This window comes from Pelophylax lessonae, assembly GCF_965119305.1.
Source record: "Pelophylax lessonae genome assembly, chromosome: 2".
Lineage (NCBI taxonomy): Eukaryota > Metazoa > Chordata > Amphibia > Anura > Ranidae > Pelophylax > Pelophylax lessonae.
Genome location: NC_138769.1, coordinates 467,477,041 through 467,493,213, shown reverse-complemented (window position 1 = coordinate 467,493,213; position 16,173 = coordinate 467,477,041). Strand labels below are relative to the sequence as shown.

General features: G+C 40.7%; 1 protein-coding gene across 1 annotated transcript in view; it reads right to left on the bottom strand.

The window, feature by feature from the left end:
• The window catches only part of TUBGCP3 (tubulin gamma complex component 3), a 237,541-nt gene that overhangs the window by 133,738 nt on the left and 87,630 nt on the right, over positions 1-16,173 (bottom strand). Inside the window, exons 9-11 of the mRNA XM_082245180.1 lie at positions 13,946-14,014; positions 10,510-10,642; positions 5,685-5,851 (exon numbers count right to left, since the gene is read on the bottom strand). Coding sequence (XP_082101306.1) covers positions 5,685-5,851; positions 10,510-10,642; positions 13,946-14,014 — 369 coding nt within the window. The remainder of the gene's footprint in view (positions 1-5,684; positions 5,852-10,509; positions 10,643-13,945; positions 14,015-16,173) is intronic.

Here is a 16,173-nt window from a genome sequence, read left to right as displayed (position 1 = left end):
AAAGGGGAGGGGATGAGCGAGTGGCCCCCCCCCCTGGACCATACCAGCCCACACGCCCTCGACATGGGGGGGTGTGGGTGCTTTGGGGCAGGGGGGCTCTGCACCCCCCACCTCAAAGCACCTTGCCCCCATGTTGATGAGGACAAGGGCCTCATCCCCACAACCCTGGCCGGTGGTTGTGGGAGTCTGCGGGCAGGGGGCTCATCGGAATCTGGAAGCCCCCTATAACAAGGGGGCCCCCTGGATCCCGGACCCCCCTCCCTATGTGAATGGGTATGGGGTACACTGTACCCCTACCCACCATTCACCCCATAAAAGGCAGTGTGTGTAAATAACAGGAGACGTTTTGGAAAGTTTATTAAAAATCTTCATCCGGTCTTCTCCCTCTCCGGTCTTCTGCTCTTTTGCTGTCCTCTCTTCTTGTCTTCTCCTCTCCGGTCTTGTGGTCTTCTGCTCTTTTGCTGTCCGCTCTTCTTGTCTTCTCCTCTCCGGTCTTGTGTTCTTTTGCTCTTTTGCTGTTGGCTCTTCTTCTTCCTCCGGTCCTCCGACGACGACTTCTCCGGTGATTATGCCAGTCTCCGCACTCTGCAGCTTATTATATAGCCATTAGGGGCGTGGCCACCAGATGACGTCATCGGGAGACCCCCGCCCCCTTATGTCACAGATGACAGCGATTTTACTGCTCAAGAAAAAAGTATCCGATCAAATATCTGATTACCTGTGCTACTACTGGCGTTATTTATATGCTGGAGTGCGGATCCGGGCTCCAATATATAGGGCGCACATCTATATGTATTAATATTAGGGTGGCAGAAGAAAGGGGTTGTCACACATAAATGTGTCCTAGCATTTTAAAGAGGTTCATGACAGGAACCCTAAATCACTTAAATTCTGGGGGATAGAAAAAGTAGAGAGACATTGGAGGGGGGGATTTTTGAGATCAAGGTCCTTCCACCAAGAAGCCTTAAGGTGGACTTTGACCTCAACTGCTTTATTAGTGATAGATGATTTTACTCTTATCCTATTTTTTATGAGATATTTGTTTTATATATATATATATATATATATATATATATATATATATATATATATTTATATATTTTTTTTTTTTTACATTGTTAGCTGGAGGTTTAGGTATCCACTTCTGCAAAGAAAAAAATGTTTTGCATATTTTAGAATTAAAAAACAAAATATATTTTTAGCCAAGTGGTGTCCCCATTATATACAGTATCTTTTGGTGACCCCTTCCTCTCGACGTGTCATTTCCAGGTGCATCCCAGTGATGGGCGGCTGATTGTGCTGCCTGAGTGTAATTGAGAATTAACAGGGAGGCGTTGCTGCCGATCTAGCTGAGATCATTTATAGAGCGGAGTGACGTCCTAACCCCACCGAAGTCGTCTACGCTTTAACATAACGCATATAGGGGGCGGAGCCTACGTTCTGACATCACATGGTGGCCATCTCGACTGTAGGGAAACATAGGATTGAAGCCGAGCGAAGCCCGCACTGCCTAAGTGCTATACTCGTGAGTGTTTTATCCTGACTTTTTTTGGAATAATAACATTTTAGTTTAACAGAGAGCACTCGATTTTGCCCTTTTCTTATACCTTCATATATTGTGGACTGACACCGAGGCTTACAAAGCTGGTTGGAGGGAGAGGAAGTTGCAGAGGAGCCAGCAGTATACCGGACCAATTGTTTGTCCCCAGAGGGGAACCCCTGTTTTTGACCTACTGGTAACACAGGGGTCAAAATATGAGGTGAGCGTCCTGATTGCACAGGTGGAGGCGAGCACCAGCACTTTATCGCTTTCTTGCACTGTATGGTGGATCAATATGCTGAGTGACTATCAAGATACACTCATGATATATGTACTATATATTTTTTCTTTTCCCACATGGAATATTTGATTTAAAGGGTTTTCACACATTGAGAATCACTCTATTTCTTAGATTGATTAACCACTTCAGCCACGGAAGGTTTTACCCCCTTATTGACCAGGCCATTTTTTGCGATTTGGCACTGCGTTACTTTAATGGATAATTGCACGGTCGTGCGACACTGTAGCCAAATACAATTGATGTCCTTTTATCCCCACAAATAGAGCTTTCTTTTGGTGGTATTTGATCACCTCTGCGGATTTTAGATTTTGGGCTATAAACAAAAAAAGAGCGACAATTTTGGAAAAAACACTGCCAATAAAAAATTACATGTTTTTATCAGTTTAGGCCAATTTGTATTCTGCTACATATTTTTGGTAAAAAAAAAAAAATCCCAAAAAGCTTATTTTAATTGGTTTGCGCAAAAGTTATAGTGTTTACAAACTACGGGATAGATTTTTGGACTTTTTATTTATTTATAATTAATGGCGGCGATCGGCGATTTTTAATACTGGAGGTGATCAAAGGGGTTAAATGTATGCCTAAAGTGCTTACTCACTGTGGTGGGGATGGTTCTGTGACAGGCAGAGAGAGAGATCGCAGTTTCAGCTTAGCTGAAACTGCTGATCTCTCCCTGTCTGTATGACAGAAGATCCGCCTGCTTTGTTTACATAAGCAGGCGGGTCTTCTCTCGGTTTCTCCGATGATCGCGGGAGGGCAGCCGCAATCGCCGCCGCTCCTCCTGCTGCCCGCCTCCCGCTGTGTCTAAACCATATGCACTCCAGTCTAATACTACGTGACTGGACGCAGCCAAGCCGCAGTAATATTACGGTGGGCGGTCGGCAATTGGTTAATTTTGACCTATATGTTATAAATATTATAGTTGTCGAACAGCACTGTTTTTTGTTGAGTTTCCTGTGGCGTTATCCATTTCAACAGGGTGGACTGGCGATTGCACTTGGCCAGCAGAAGTTTTGGGAGGAGACTAGATACTGCACTTTTCAGAAAAGAAAGGAGGGAGGCTGTTGGTGAACAAATTTTTACCTACTAGATGACATCCCTAATGAAATGAAGCAGGAAAGATATTACTTATAATTGTGAATTTCTATATTAGGGGGTGTGCCTGATTTATTGCTGAAATTATTGTTCCTCTTATCTGTGGCAGAAAGGGATTTCTGATTTTTATATCTGATTTTTCATGGATGTGACATGAAATGCCTCAGTCTGGTCACCGATCTACCAACTGATTTCTGTTCAACCACCCTGTGTGTATTTGTTTGCTCGATCAGTGCAACATGCAATAGGCTGCAGTGCCGATTTCAGTGTTCTAACTGCAGGGAGCCTACAAAGACACAGCGGGGAGGATTCTCCCATCCACCTCAAATGTTTGGATGGGCGGATTGGGTCTTTTTTTTTTTACTCGCTGGCTGATCGATAAAAAATTACTCATTTATGGCCACCAGCCTAAAGACAACTAGACTGTACATTTTGCAAATGCAGTTAAATACTGCAAGAGAATTATCACCAAAACTTAGTGAATGTGGTTAAGGCTGCAGCGAACAATTATTTTCATAATCAATTAGTTGGCCAATTACTCTTTTGATTAATCGACTAATCGGATAATACCCTTAAAAAAAGTGTAGTTTATATTTAGGTAATTTGTAAGGTTAGGAAAAAAGAAAAAAAAGCAATTTATTCTTAAATATCTCTATGCGGTGGTAACTTTAACTAGCCAACTATATGATTAGGGAGAAAAATCTCTAATTCACTCTGAGAATAACAAGCAGGAGAGATATACTTTATATACTATTAGAGGTTGAATCTGGTAAATATCATCAGACTCAAAGATCACATTTTTTATTTAAAGAAAAAAAAAAAAATGAAAGAATGAATGAATATTTTTCCAATTTTCAAACAGAACTGTAATATATTATGTATGACAGACTCCCTTGTCATAGGCAGGTGGCTTGATAAAAGATACCTGTGCCTGCTGTCACTTATGCTGGCCATACAAAAACAAGGTCTTCCTTAATGAAAAAATAATTTCATTTTAAGAACGTTTGTTCGCTTTTCTTATCGTTAGTGGGGTCAAATGGGGTCAAATGGACGTTCGCTTTCGACCACGTCACGACGGCAAAATTTGAAGGAGCAGAATAGAAAACTTCTTGGTTAAAGGAGTTTTCAGACGGTGTATGTGGTTTTCATTCAGAAATTACATTCATTTCAAAACTGAATGTTAAAAGCAAGTGAAATTTTCAAAACTGCATTCTTTCATTCAGCGAATTTTTCGTATGAATATTCTCGCCTGAAAATGGATGTGTGTGTGGCCAGCATAAGGCTCGGTTCACACCTAGGCAGCTTGCTTTTGATACATTTCTGTAGTGCCTTTTGCTGTGCGTTTTTGCACACGCAATTTTGCTGCGATTTGCGTTTTGCATTTTTAGGCTTTTTTTAGGCCAATTAAAAAACCCAAATCGCGGTAAAAATGCACTACATGCTTTTCTGCAGCTTCTCTATTTAAGTCTATTGAACCAAAAAAGCACAGCTTTGCGTAAAAAAGTCCTTGACCCTCTCCAAATTCATAGCGACTGAAAAAAGCATAGATGTGAACGCGTTCCATGGGAAACCATGTTAAATGAACTGTAGTGTGTTTCTGCAAAAAGCACCAAAAAAACGCATAGGTGTGAACCAGGCCTAAGATGTGTAGTAGCAGCATGCTTTTTTTTGTATCATTTGTCACACTGGGATTAAAAAACCTAAAATTAGCCCTTTATAGTATAAAAAGAGAAGATAATTGCTACTATAAGGGGTTTATTTATACTGTGAAACAGTGAAAGTAATATTATATTACTTTTATCATATATAATATATATATATATGTATATATATATATATATAAATAAAAATAATAGTAAATACACCCAGAAGTAGGATATGCTGTATGGGCTGAGACTTTTTTTTCATGGATATGATCATTTTAAATATAATGCACAGTACTGGTAAAAGTTTACTTTAAATGTAATTGTAATGCCTAATATTCCCTCCAGTCTGTCAGCCTCCACCTTCTCTGGGTTCGAATGCTGATCTTCCCTGCACAGTCTTTAACTTTGAATGTGATTGGGTATTCTATTCAAAGTGAGGCTTCACCACATTCACTACGCTCTGAGGCAAATGCTGAATCCTTTCGCACAGGGGAGTCCTTCGGCGGACTCAGTTTTTATCAGCGGGGGATCGATCCGCCGATCCCCCGCTGAGCAGGCAGGTGGCATCTGTGTGCGGAGACAGAGCTATCAGGTTCCCGCTGTTCTCTTTGGGGGAATCATGTGGGAACAGACCGTCTGTTCGTTCTCATCCAATCCCATACGCTGGGCGGATGGAAAATAGTGTTTCCATCCGTCCAGATTTGTCGGATCGGATGTCAGCGGACATGTCTCCGCTGACATCTGATGCCCCATAGAGATGCATGGGGCATCCGTTCAGATCCGCCAGATCCGCCAAAAAAAACGGACAGGCGGATCTGAACGGTCCTATTTTTTTTTTTTGGTCATCTGTGTCCCAAAGAAGATATTTACCTTCACTTTTCATAGCCAAAAAAGGAAGCGAAAGGAAATATCTACTTTCACTGTTGATGGTAATGGGAAACAAGTCAAATAGAGAGGGTGAATGTAACTAACGAGAGCACATACAGCAATAAAAGCCTAACCTGTGTTCTAATTAAACTCCACTCTGTCCAAAATTTTCACCAAAAAAAAACTCTTTACTTATACTTTAAACAGGCAACAAAAAAATCAGTTAAAGTCATACCTCATGGTAAGTATCTTCTAACTCTCCATCGTATATCCAGCGGTAAAGAAAGTTTACAATTGGATGTGACACTAAACCAAGAATATGCTGTACCAAGGACCGCATATATGGGTCTCCTGTTTTACTGTATGCATGTACTGCTGATGCCAACTCTCCCCCTTTCCGCCCTATGCAAATTATAAAAAATAAAGGTTCAAACATTAAATCCTAAAATCATTTTTATTTAAAAAAAAATAGCAAACAAAAAAGCACAGTGCAGTGATATACCTGCATTCAACATAAAGAAGAGTTATTTTATAAAAAATAGATAAATAAAATGTGCACACACACACACACACATACATACATACATACATACAAACGTGAACACTTATGCCAAGGGCGCCTATGTACGAAATTATGGATTGTGCTACAACGTACATATCGCTGCGTATGCCAGAGTGAAAGTTAGCATTAATTATAATCATTTACCCTGTTAGTGCCTTTAAAGCGTTGCCTATGGAACATTTTGGATACGGATGTTTGTTGCTACTTCATAGATATACGCATTTTAACATATCAACGCGTTGTAGCTTTGGCTATCTATTTACTTTGTGCAACTTCTTCTTGTATATTTTCCAATAAACTGGGTAAAAAATAGTGTTTGTGTGCACAGAAAAAAAAAAGACTTTTCTGTAAAGTCCATATCCTGAGAGTATAGTACAGGACACCGCCGCAATTTTTATGGATCCTTGGATATAGGCTGGGACCTTTAAGCGACTTGAAACTGGCAAGCTTTTGAGGACATGTCCCCTGGGCATCTGACCTCTGAAACCTTTCCCTACTCTATGTCCTCAGTTTTGTAGCAAGCAATGCAAAGTGACCAAAGACCAGAAAAGAAGTTTGCCTGTGTCATGTACTATACTCTAATTTCAAGTATTCATACCCCTTGAAATTTACCACATTTTGTCATGTTACAACGTAACTGTGTTGTATTGGGATTTTATGTGATAGACCAACACAAGGTGGCACATAATTGTGAAGTGGAAGGAAAATGATAAATGGTTTCCAAAATTTTTTACAAATAAATATCTGAAAAGTGTGGCATGCATTTGTAATTAGTCCCCGAGTCAATACTTTGTAGAACTGCCTTTCGCTGCAATTACAGCTGCAAGTCTTTTTGGGTATGTCTCTACCAGCTTTACATATCTAGAGAGTAAAATTGTTGCCCATTCTTCTTTTTAAAATAGCTCAATCTCTGTGAGATTGGATGGAGAGCATCTGTGAACAGCAATTTTCAAGTCTTGCCACAGATTCGCAACTGGGTTTAGGTCTGGCCTTTGACTGGGCTCTTCGAACACATGAATATGCTTTGATCTAAACCATTCCATTGTAGCTCTGGCTGTGTGTTTAGGATCGTTGTCCTGCTAGAAGGTGAACCTCCGTCCCAGTCTCAAGTCTTTTGTAGACTCTAACAGGTTTTCTTCTAAGATTGCCCTGTATTTGGCTCTATCCATCTTCCCATCAACTATGACCAGCTTTCCTTGTCCCTGCTGAAGAAAAGCATCCCCACAACATGATGCTGCCACACCATGTATCACGGTGAGGATGGGGTGTTCAGGGTGATATGCAGTGTTAGTTTTCCGCCACACATAGTGTTTTGCTTTTAGGCCAAAAAGTTACATTTTGGTCTCATCTGATCAGAGCGCCTTCTTCCACGTTTGCTGTGTCCCCCACATGGCTTCTCGCAAACTGCAAAACGAGACTTCTTATGGTTTTCTTTCAACAAGGGCTTTTTTCTTGTCACTCTTTCATTAAGGCCAGATGTGTGGAGTGCAGGACCAATTGTTGTTCTGTGGACAGATCCTCCCACCTGAGCTGTGGATCTCTGCAGCTCCTTCAGTTACCATGGGCCTCTTGGCTGCTTCTTTAATTATTGCTCTCCTCGCCCAGCCTGTCAGTTTAGGTGGACTGCCATGTCTTGGTAGGTTTGAAGTTGTGCCATACTCTATTTTCGGATGATGGATTGAACAGTGCTCCGTGAGATTTTCAAAGCTTGGGATATTGCTTTAGAACCTAACCCTGCTTTAAACTTCTCCACAACTTTACCCCTGACCTGTCTGGTGTGTTTCTTTGCTTTCATGATGCTATGTGTTCACTAGGGTTCCATAACAAACCTCTGAGGGCTTCACAGAACAACTGTATTTATACGGAGATTAAATTACACATGGGTCCTACTCAGGAGCAAGGGAAATGTTGTCAGGTGCAAGGAAGTGTTGTAAAGGCCTTTTGGCGAACAAATGTTCAGCTTTTGTCGTGGTTCCCATTAATCTGGTTTGTGCCATTGCTATGGGTGAGGGTATTTCTCTGTGGGGTTTTCATGGAGTAGAGAGCAAAAATGGGCTAAGCGTGTCCAAGACAGAGTTCGCAGCAACTAAGGGTGCAGACCATCATGTAGTGAAGTCCTCATGGCAAGAGGGTGGAAGGAAGCATTTGATTACTTTATAAAAGGCTCTAGGCAGAAGTGGTGGTAAAGTTTACTTGTGGGGTGACTGCTGACCCTGACACTGTTAGCCAGGATGAATGACTCCTGTGCATGCGCAAGAGCAACGTCATCCTGCTACGACCGAAGAATGGCACACAGCAAAAGATCCGGGAGAGGGCCGGGACTGTTAGAGCGAAGGTAAGTTTAGTTCTACTTTAAGAAGTTAGCTTGCCAAATTTCCACACCCGGAATGTGTGCTCCAGACAGGGCCTGGGTCCTTAGTTCTTCCTAAGCCAGAATGAACTCTGCTTCTCGAAGCGTGGCCTGAATCTGGTACCACCATGATGATTTATGTACATCACTACCACAGCTTTGTCATATATCAGATTGGATCCCAAGTGTCACCAGAGTTGGGGGGTCAAGGGCTTTGGGCCAAGTTTTGCTATATGTCAGTGTTCAATCACCTGCAGGTAGAGAATAGCGTAATGGGCTACCTCTCCTATGATGTACAATTAAGAAACAATGCAGAAGAGTGGAGGTTTTATGTGAAAATTTACCTACTTACAATTGTATTCCATCTACAGTGGCAGAAATAATTATTTTAGACCCTGCAGATTTGTCAAGTTTGCCCACTTATAAAGGAATGAAGAGTCTATAATTTATATTATAGGTGTATTTTAAATTATAGAGACAGAATAGCAACCAAAAATCCATAAAACACATGATACAAATGTTATAAATTGAGTTGCAGTTCAGTGAGTAAAATAAACATTTGATACCCTATCAACCAACAATAATTCTGGCTCCCACAGACTGGCTACCATATGTGCTTATGTGGTACACAGATTAGTCCTGTCAGTTTAAGAAGGTGCTCCTAATGACAAGTCGTTATGTGTATAAAAGACACCTGTCTACAGAATCTCTTTCTTCCAATTAAAACTCACCATCATGGGCAAGACCAAAGAGCTGTCAAAGGACATCAGGGACAAGATGGTAGACCTGCACAAGACTGTAATGGGCCACAAGACCATAAGCAAAAAGCTTGGTGAGAAGGAGACAACTGTTGGAGTAATTATTTGCAAATGGAAAAGTACAAAATCACCATCTATCGACCTCAGTCTGGAGCTCCATGCAAGAATTTGCCTCATGGGCAAATGAGGATGATCATGAGAAAAGTGAGGGATCAGCCCAGAACTACACGGGAGAAGCTTGTGAATAAACTCAAGGCAGTTTGGACCACAGTCACCAAACAAACCACTGGTCGCCATGGATTGAAATCCTGCAGCACCCGCAAGGTCTCCCTCCTTAAGAAGACACATGTAAAGGCACATCTGAAGTCTGCCAATGAACATCTAAATGATTCAGAGGAGGGTTGGGTGAAAGAGCTGTGGTCAGATGAGACCAAAATTGAGCTTTTTGGCATTAACTCGTGTTTGGAGGAAGAAAAAAGCTGACTATGACTCTAAGAACACCATCCCTCCAGTCAAGCACGGGGATGGAAACATTATGCTTTGGGGTTATTTGTCTGCTAAAGGTACAGGCTGACTTTGCCGCATTGAGAGGCCAATGGACGGGGCATGTATGGTAAAATCTTGGCTGAGAAACTTCTTTCCTCCACCAGAACACTGAAAATGGGTTGTGGATGGGTCTTCCACCATGACGATGATCCAAAACATACTGCCAAAGGAAAGGCTCAAGAAGAAGCACGTTAAGGTCATGGAGTGGCCTAGCCAGTCTCCAGACCTTAATCCTAAAGAAAATTTATGGAGGGAGCAGAAACCTTGAGTTGCCAAGCGACAGCCAAGGAACCTTAAGGATTTAGAGAAGAACTGTAAAGAAGAGTGGACCAAAATCCCTCCTGAGATGTGTGCAAACCTGGTAACCAACTACAAGAAACGTCCTAACTGTGCTTGCCAACAGGGGGTATTCTCCACTACGAAGTCATGTTTTGCTTGGTGATCAAATACTTATTTTTCTCACTGAACTGCAACTCAATTTAAAAGATTTGTATCATGTGTTGTTTCTGGATTTTTGGTTGATATTCTGTCTCTATCATTTGAAATACACCTATGATAAAAATTACAGACCCTTAATTTTTTTGTAAGAGGACAGACTTACAAAATCTGCAGGCGATCAAATATTTATTTTCCTCACTGTACCAAAGTAACATCTTACAACAGAGGTACAGAACTCCAGCCTTCAACACATGCATGCATACATGCCAGAAGTTTTGGAAAGACAAACATCTTTTAGCTGAATGAACCAACCCACATATAATTCACTGCTACCTGGTAATTACAAAATTCTAAAAAGGCTAATGAAAAGGGAAACGTGTAAGAAAATATGCAATTACCAGCTCACCTTGACAGTGGTCAACAAGTGCTGCAAGAGTTTTCAATCTAATTTTGGGATCATACGTCCATACCAAAAGACGGCGAAGAGTTAAACTACTTTCAAGTCCTAAATTAACACCTTGGTCATCTTCTGCCTGTAACTTTTATGACAAAAGAACACAATTATTGTAATATTTGTTTGTTTTCATACAGTCCTAAGAAAAGAGTCTGAGTATCCCTAATGCCCCTTTCACACACGGAGTCCGTCAGCGGGGGACCGATCCGCCCATCCACTGCTGAGCAGGCGGATGACAGCTGTGTCTCTGCGCTGTGTGCGGAGGCACAGCTGTCAGGTCCCTATGCATCTCTATGAGGGAATCGGATGGGAACGGACCGTCTGTCCGTTTTCATCCGATCCGATAGACGGATGGAAAATAGGGTTTCCATCCGTCCAGTTTTGATGGATCGGATGTAAGCGGACACTGACATCCGATGACCCATAGAGATGCATGGGGCGTCCGTTCAGATCCGCCAAAAAAACTGACAGGCGGATCTGAACGGACTCCCTGTGTGAAAGGGGCCAAAATTAGATTTTATTAAAAACAACTTCTGAAGGGAATAAACTTAGTGAAAATATTTTGGAAAATATATGACACAAGTACTATTCTATGAAATGTCATTTGTGGGGGGTCAAACATTCTGTGCAAGCAAGATGACTTTAGAGGTGTTTAACAAAGAAGAATGGGAACAGAATTTCCTAAAACAAGACTATAATAAAGGCTATTGGCTGGCTTGAAAAAAAAGTTTAGAAGTTACGATTTTGTAAATCAAGTAAGAGAGTAAGAGGGTGAACAAAAGTCTGTACATTACACTTTGTCTTATTTTTCATCCAAACAGTTTCAATTTAGAATTAAACAAGGCCCCAGCAACTTAAAATGAACAACTGGCCAGATCACACACACTAAAGTATTCAAATATTCTGAACAAGCAGTAAAAGAAATTAAAATCAAATCCTCTCTTTCTATAAGCATTGTGAGGACATTTTATTTTCCAAGTTTACAACACAGACATTGAAATCTTTGTTTTCCTTTGGTGTGGCACCCCCATCACTCCCCACCACCCCATCGTCATGCTTTCCAAGCTCTCATGCTCTATTCAGAAACCAAGATCCAAACCTGTGACTTCAGGATGGAGAGTAAGAGGAAATATTCTAACATCCTCTACTTCCATCTCCTCTATAATTCTCTTGGTGATCATTCCTCCCCATTCATAAAAGCTCCTCTCTCCCTGGTCATTTCATCCATGCTCTATTTCCCCCTAGGATCATTCTCCACATCGATCTTGGATTGTTGGATTGTACAACAAAAACAACTTATACAGAACAATCTCTATATTTCAAACATTACAAACAAAATTACTATAGTAGAACACTACACTGCAAAAATGTATTAACAGCTAAATCCCTTAGCAGCCATCATTCACTTAAGCCAATTACAAATATTGCTTTGTATTTGTTGTTGCTAATATTTACTATCCCCAATAGCTAACTGGGCTTCCTTTATTTTTTTTTTTATTTCCATCAACTGCACTTTAAGCGTGTACTGTAGTGATCGTATGCAATATTATTGTTATGTTTTTTCTACACAAATTGGTGCAGGTTTGTCAATGTGTTTGTATTCTGTGGATATGGATATGATTCAAAAAGTGCTGATATAACACAGTTTATGCTCATTTGCAAGCCACCTCTCAGTGCATGTTGTACTCATTTCACCTTTAATATGTTTCCTGTGTAAAGTGTAGGTCTGAAATGCAGTGGCTTTCTAGGTCCAACATTAAGAACAGTACCAGCGGGCACCATTTGGCTGCACACTATGGTAAGTTAAGTCACCTTAGAACATCAAACTGCAAAAACTTTAACAAAACCCATATTTTTGTTTTATTTTTTTAACATAATTAGGTCCGCCTTTTTAAAATGTTTTGCTGTCCCCCTCCCCAGGCTGGGTAGTAGTGGGATCCAAAGCTAAATGTACTGGAGGGAGCCAGAGCTAATTTTGTAAAGAAAAATTAATTCTTTAAAATATGACTTTTGGGATGAAGCAGACACATTCGTGTTAATTTACTGAAACTGGGAATACAAAATCTGGTGCAGCTCTGCATAGAAACCAATCAGCTTCCAGGTTTTATTGTAAAAGCTTTATTAACCACTTAAGGACAAAGCCTATTTCTGAGACTTGTTGTTTACAAGTTAAAATCAGTATTTTTTGCTAGAAAATTACTTAGAACCCCCAAACATTTTTTTTTTAACAAAGTTCTAGAGAATAAAATGGCGGTCACTGCAATATTTTTTGTCACGTGGTATTTGCGCAGTTGTCTTTCAAACACAATTTTTTGGGAAAAAATAAATTTCACTGTATTTAAAAGAAACTAAACAGTGAAGTTAGCCCAATTTTTTGTATATATTGTGAAAGATGATGTCACGCCGAGTAAATAGATACCCAACATGTTACGGTTTAAAATTGCGCACACTTGTGGAATGGCAACAAACTTCGATACTTAAAAATGTCCATTGGTGCCGATTTAATCTTTACCAGTTTAGAGTTACAGAGGAGGTCTTTTTTAAGAATTATTGCTCTCGCTCTGGCGATTGTAGCGATACCTCACATGTAGTTGAAACACCGTTTTCATTTGCGGGCGCGACTTACGCGTGCGTTTTCTTCCGTGTGCGAGCCCACGGCGACAGGGGCGCTTTAAATTTATTTTTTTCCTATTTATTTTATTTTTTATTTTTAGCAGAGTAAAAATCTGACCACTTTTATTGCTGTCACAAGGAATAATAGGCAGTGATAGGTAAAAGACCCCAGACCCCTCCATTGCACTTCAAAGTACTCAAAATGCCGAAATCTGCATTTTTGAATACTGACAGTTTTTTAAAATATGCGCCGTTAGCCGCCGAGTTAACCCGGAAGTGATGTTGTGACATCGCTTCTGGGTTACTATATCGGAGACCCGATCAAAGCCGAATCCGGCTTTGTTTGGGACTCCAACCAGCCAGCGGACGTGCCGGCTGGTTGCTCGGGTCTCCGGTGGGACAGGAGACCTGAGAAGAGCTGCGGTAGGGGGGCCGAGCCGAGAAGAGCCGAGCGGCTGCTGTGCCAGGCATCATCCCTGTACAAACACTTCTGCAAGCCAAAGTACAGGTATGTCGGATTGTGGGAAGTAGTTAAACAAGCTGAAATTAGAAGGGGATTGGCCACAATGCACGGCTGCACCAGATTTTGCACTCTCCAGTTTCTCTTTTTTGTTTTATTTTTGTAAATCAATGTCCCTTTAGCCAGAGGTTTTAGACAAAAAAAGTTTGAAAAACTACTGACCACAGATAGGGCAACATTATTTTTTCAGTCTTTTTCAGTAAAAGCAAATTAATATCTAACAATTTACTAAAAGTGTCTTGTTATATAACATACCTGAGAATGCAGAACTGAAAGAAGACGATAATATTCTTTAAGTTCCTGATGTAATGCAGCACAAAAACTCTGTTAAGCAAAGATAATATTAAGAAATTACAACATCTGTATTTATGAAGAAAATAAAATGTACAAAATCTTAAAGTTTCAATTGTTTGTTGGAAGAGCCCAAAATATGACAATTGGGAAAGAGATTACAGGTGGCCTTTACTTCTTTTAAATGTAGCGGCTTTTGAATCTCTAACTTGATAAATTATTGCTGTAGAAATCATCCTACATAAAATCATCCAGTGGATATTTTATATTTATAATCATAATGAACACAATACACCATCTTATTCTCCAAACGTCATCAACAGACGATTAGATTTCAAATCTTGCATGCGAGTCACATTACATAGAATCCCCACTAGAACATGACCAGTTCCAGACATAACGGGGGCCATCATAAATCCCCTTACAACACTCCATGATCTTGATAGGGTCCAATGCCATTAAAACATTGGCAGAAATCTGGCAAAGCAGAGCACAAAAAGAAGTAGTAAACAACATTTAACAAGAGATTTGTCTGCTGATCCCCTGCTGATCAGAGCAGAGTAGGCGGATAAACCATCAATGTTCTGCAGCTCTTTGGGTAGCCAGGAGTAAATAAACTCTGCTGTCTGTTTACACCCACCTGATCCGATCCACCTAGATGGAGAAGGAGCGATCCCCTTCCATCTTTTTTTTAGCGGACCAGATCAGAACAGAGGTAGGCAGGTGAAAACAGACACAAGTTCTTTTACACCCACCAGTCCATAGAGATGAATGGACCGGATTGGACCCTTCATGCGAGAAGGGCGCAACACTCTTTAATGACTGTCGTAAATATTGTAGAAAAACAGAGCGATACACATTTCAGTCTGGCTTTAATTGACCTAACCTGCCCTTTTCATACAACCCAGTCTTCGTATTTATTTAAATTCTATAAATCTTGCCATGATAAAAATTATAACAAGTACAGCCAGTACACCACTATATTAGGAAGACTGAATCTCCTAAGGTGAACAGGCACTAAGAATAATATGTTTGGTTTTAAATTGTGAATAATGATACAATAATGAGTGTTTGCAGGCAACAGTGAAGCATTGTGGAGGTTCCTTGCAAGTTTGGGGCTGCTTTCTGCAATTGGGGATGCAGATTTGATCAAGATCAATGGTGTCTTTAATGATGAGAAATACAGACAGATCCTTATCCAACATGCCATATTATCGGGGGGGGGGGGGGGGGGCGTGTAATTCCCCCTAATTTATTTTGCATGCATACTGCGGCAGGCAGCCCCTCCTGCGCGAACCGACGTATGGGTACATCGGTCGCGCGCCTGGTGCTGAGCTCCTGCCCCCACTCGGCAGCGGGGATGCTGATGCACGATCGCCAACGGCGACGATTGCCACCGGCCACCCGCGATCGCTTCCCAATGAGAGAGAAGGACGGGAAGCGGTTGTAAACACAGCTGAACGTTCTTCTCTCTGAAATCACAGAGTGCCTGTGATCCTTCTATATAGGATCACAGGTCTCTATGGTCATTTCAAAAGCCCAATCCCCTACAGTTAGTAAACACACCCCTAGGCTTACATTTAATCCCTTGATCACTAACTAGGTTAACCCCTTCCCTGCCAGTGTCATTATTACAGTAACCGTGCATATTTTTAGCACTGATTACTGTAGTAATGTCCCTGGTCCCCCAAAAAGTGTCAAAAATAGTTAGGGGTTTGATCTGTCCACCGCAATTTTGCAGTCCCGCTAAAAATCGCAGATTGCCGCCATTACTAGCAATAAATAAAAATGACATAAATCTTTCCCGTAGTTAGTAGACGCAATAACTTTTGCATAAACCAATCAAAATACGCTTAATGCGATTTCTTTGACCAAAAATATGTAGCAGAATACAAATTGGCCTAAAAGGATAAAACATTTTGATATTTAATTTTTTTTTTTTTTTTTTGGGAATGTTATATAGCAGAATGTGAAAAACATATATTTTTTTTTTCTTTTCAGAATGGACGCTCTTTTTTTGTTTATAGCGCAAAAAATAAAAATCACACAGGTGATCAAATACCACCAAAAGAAAGCTCTATTTGTGGTCAAAAAGAACATCAATTTTATTTTGCAAAAATGGCCTGGTCATTAAGGGGGCAAACCCTTCCGGTCTAGAACTGGTTAATGTCCCTAATCTGAGCACAGGTGCA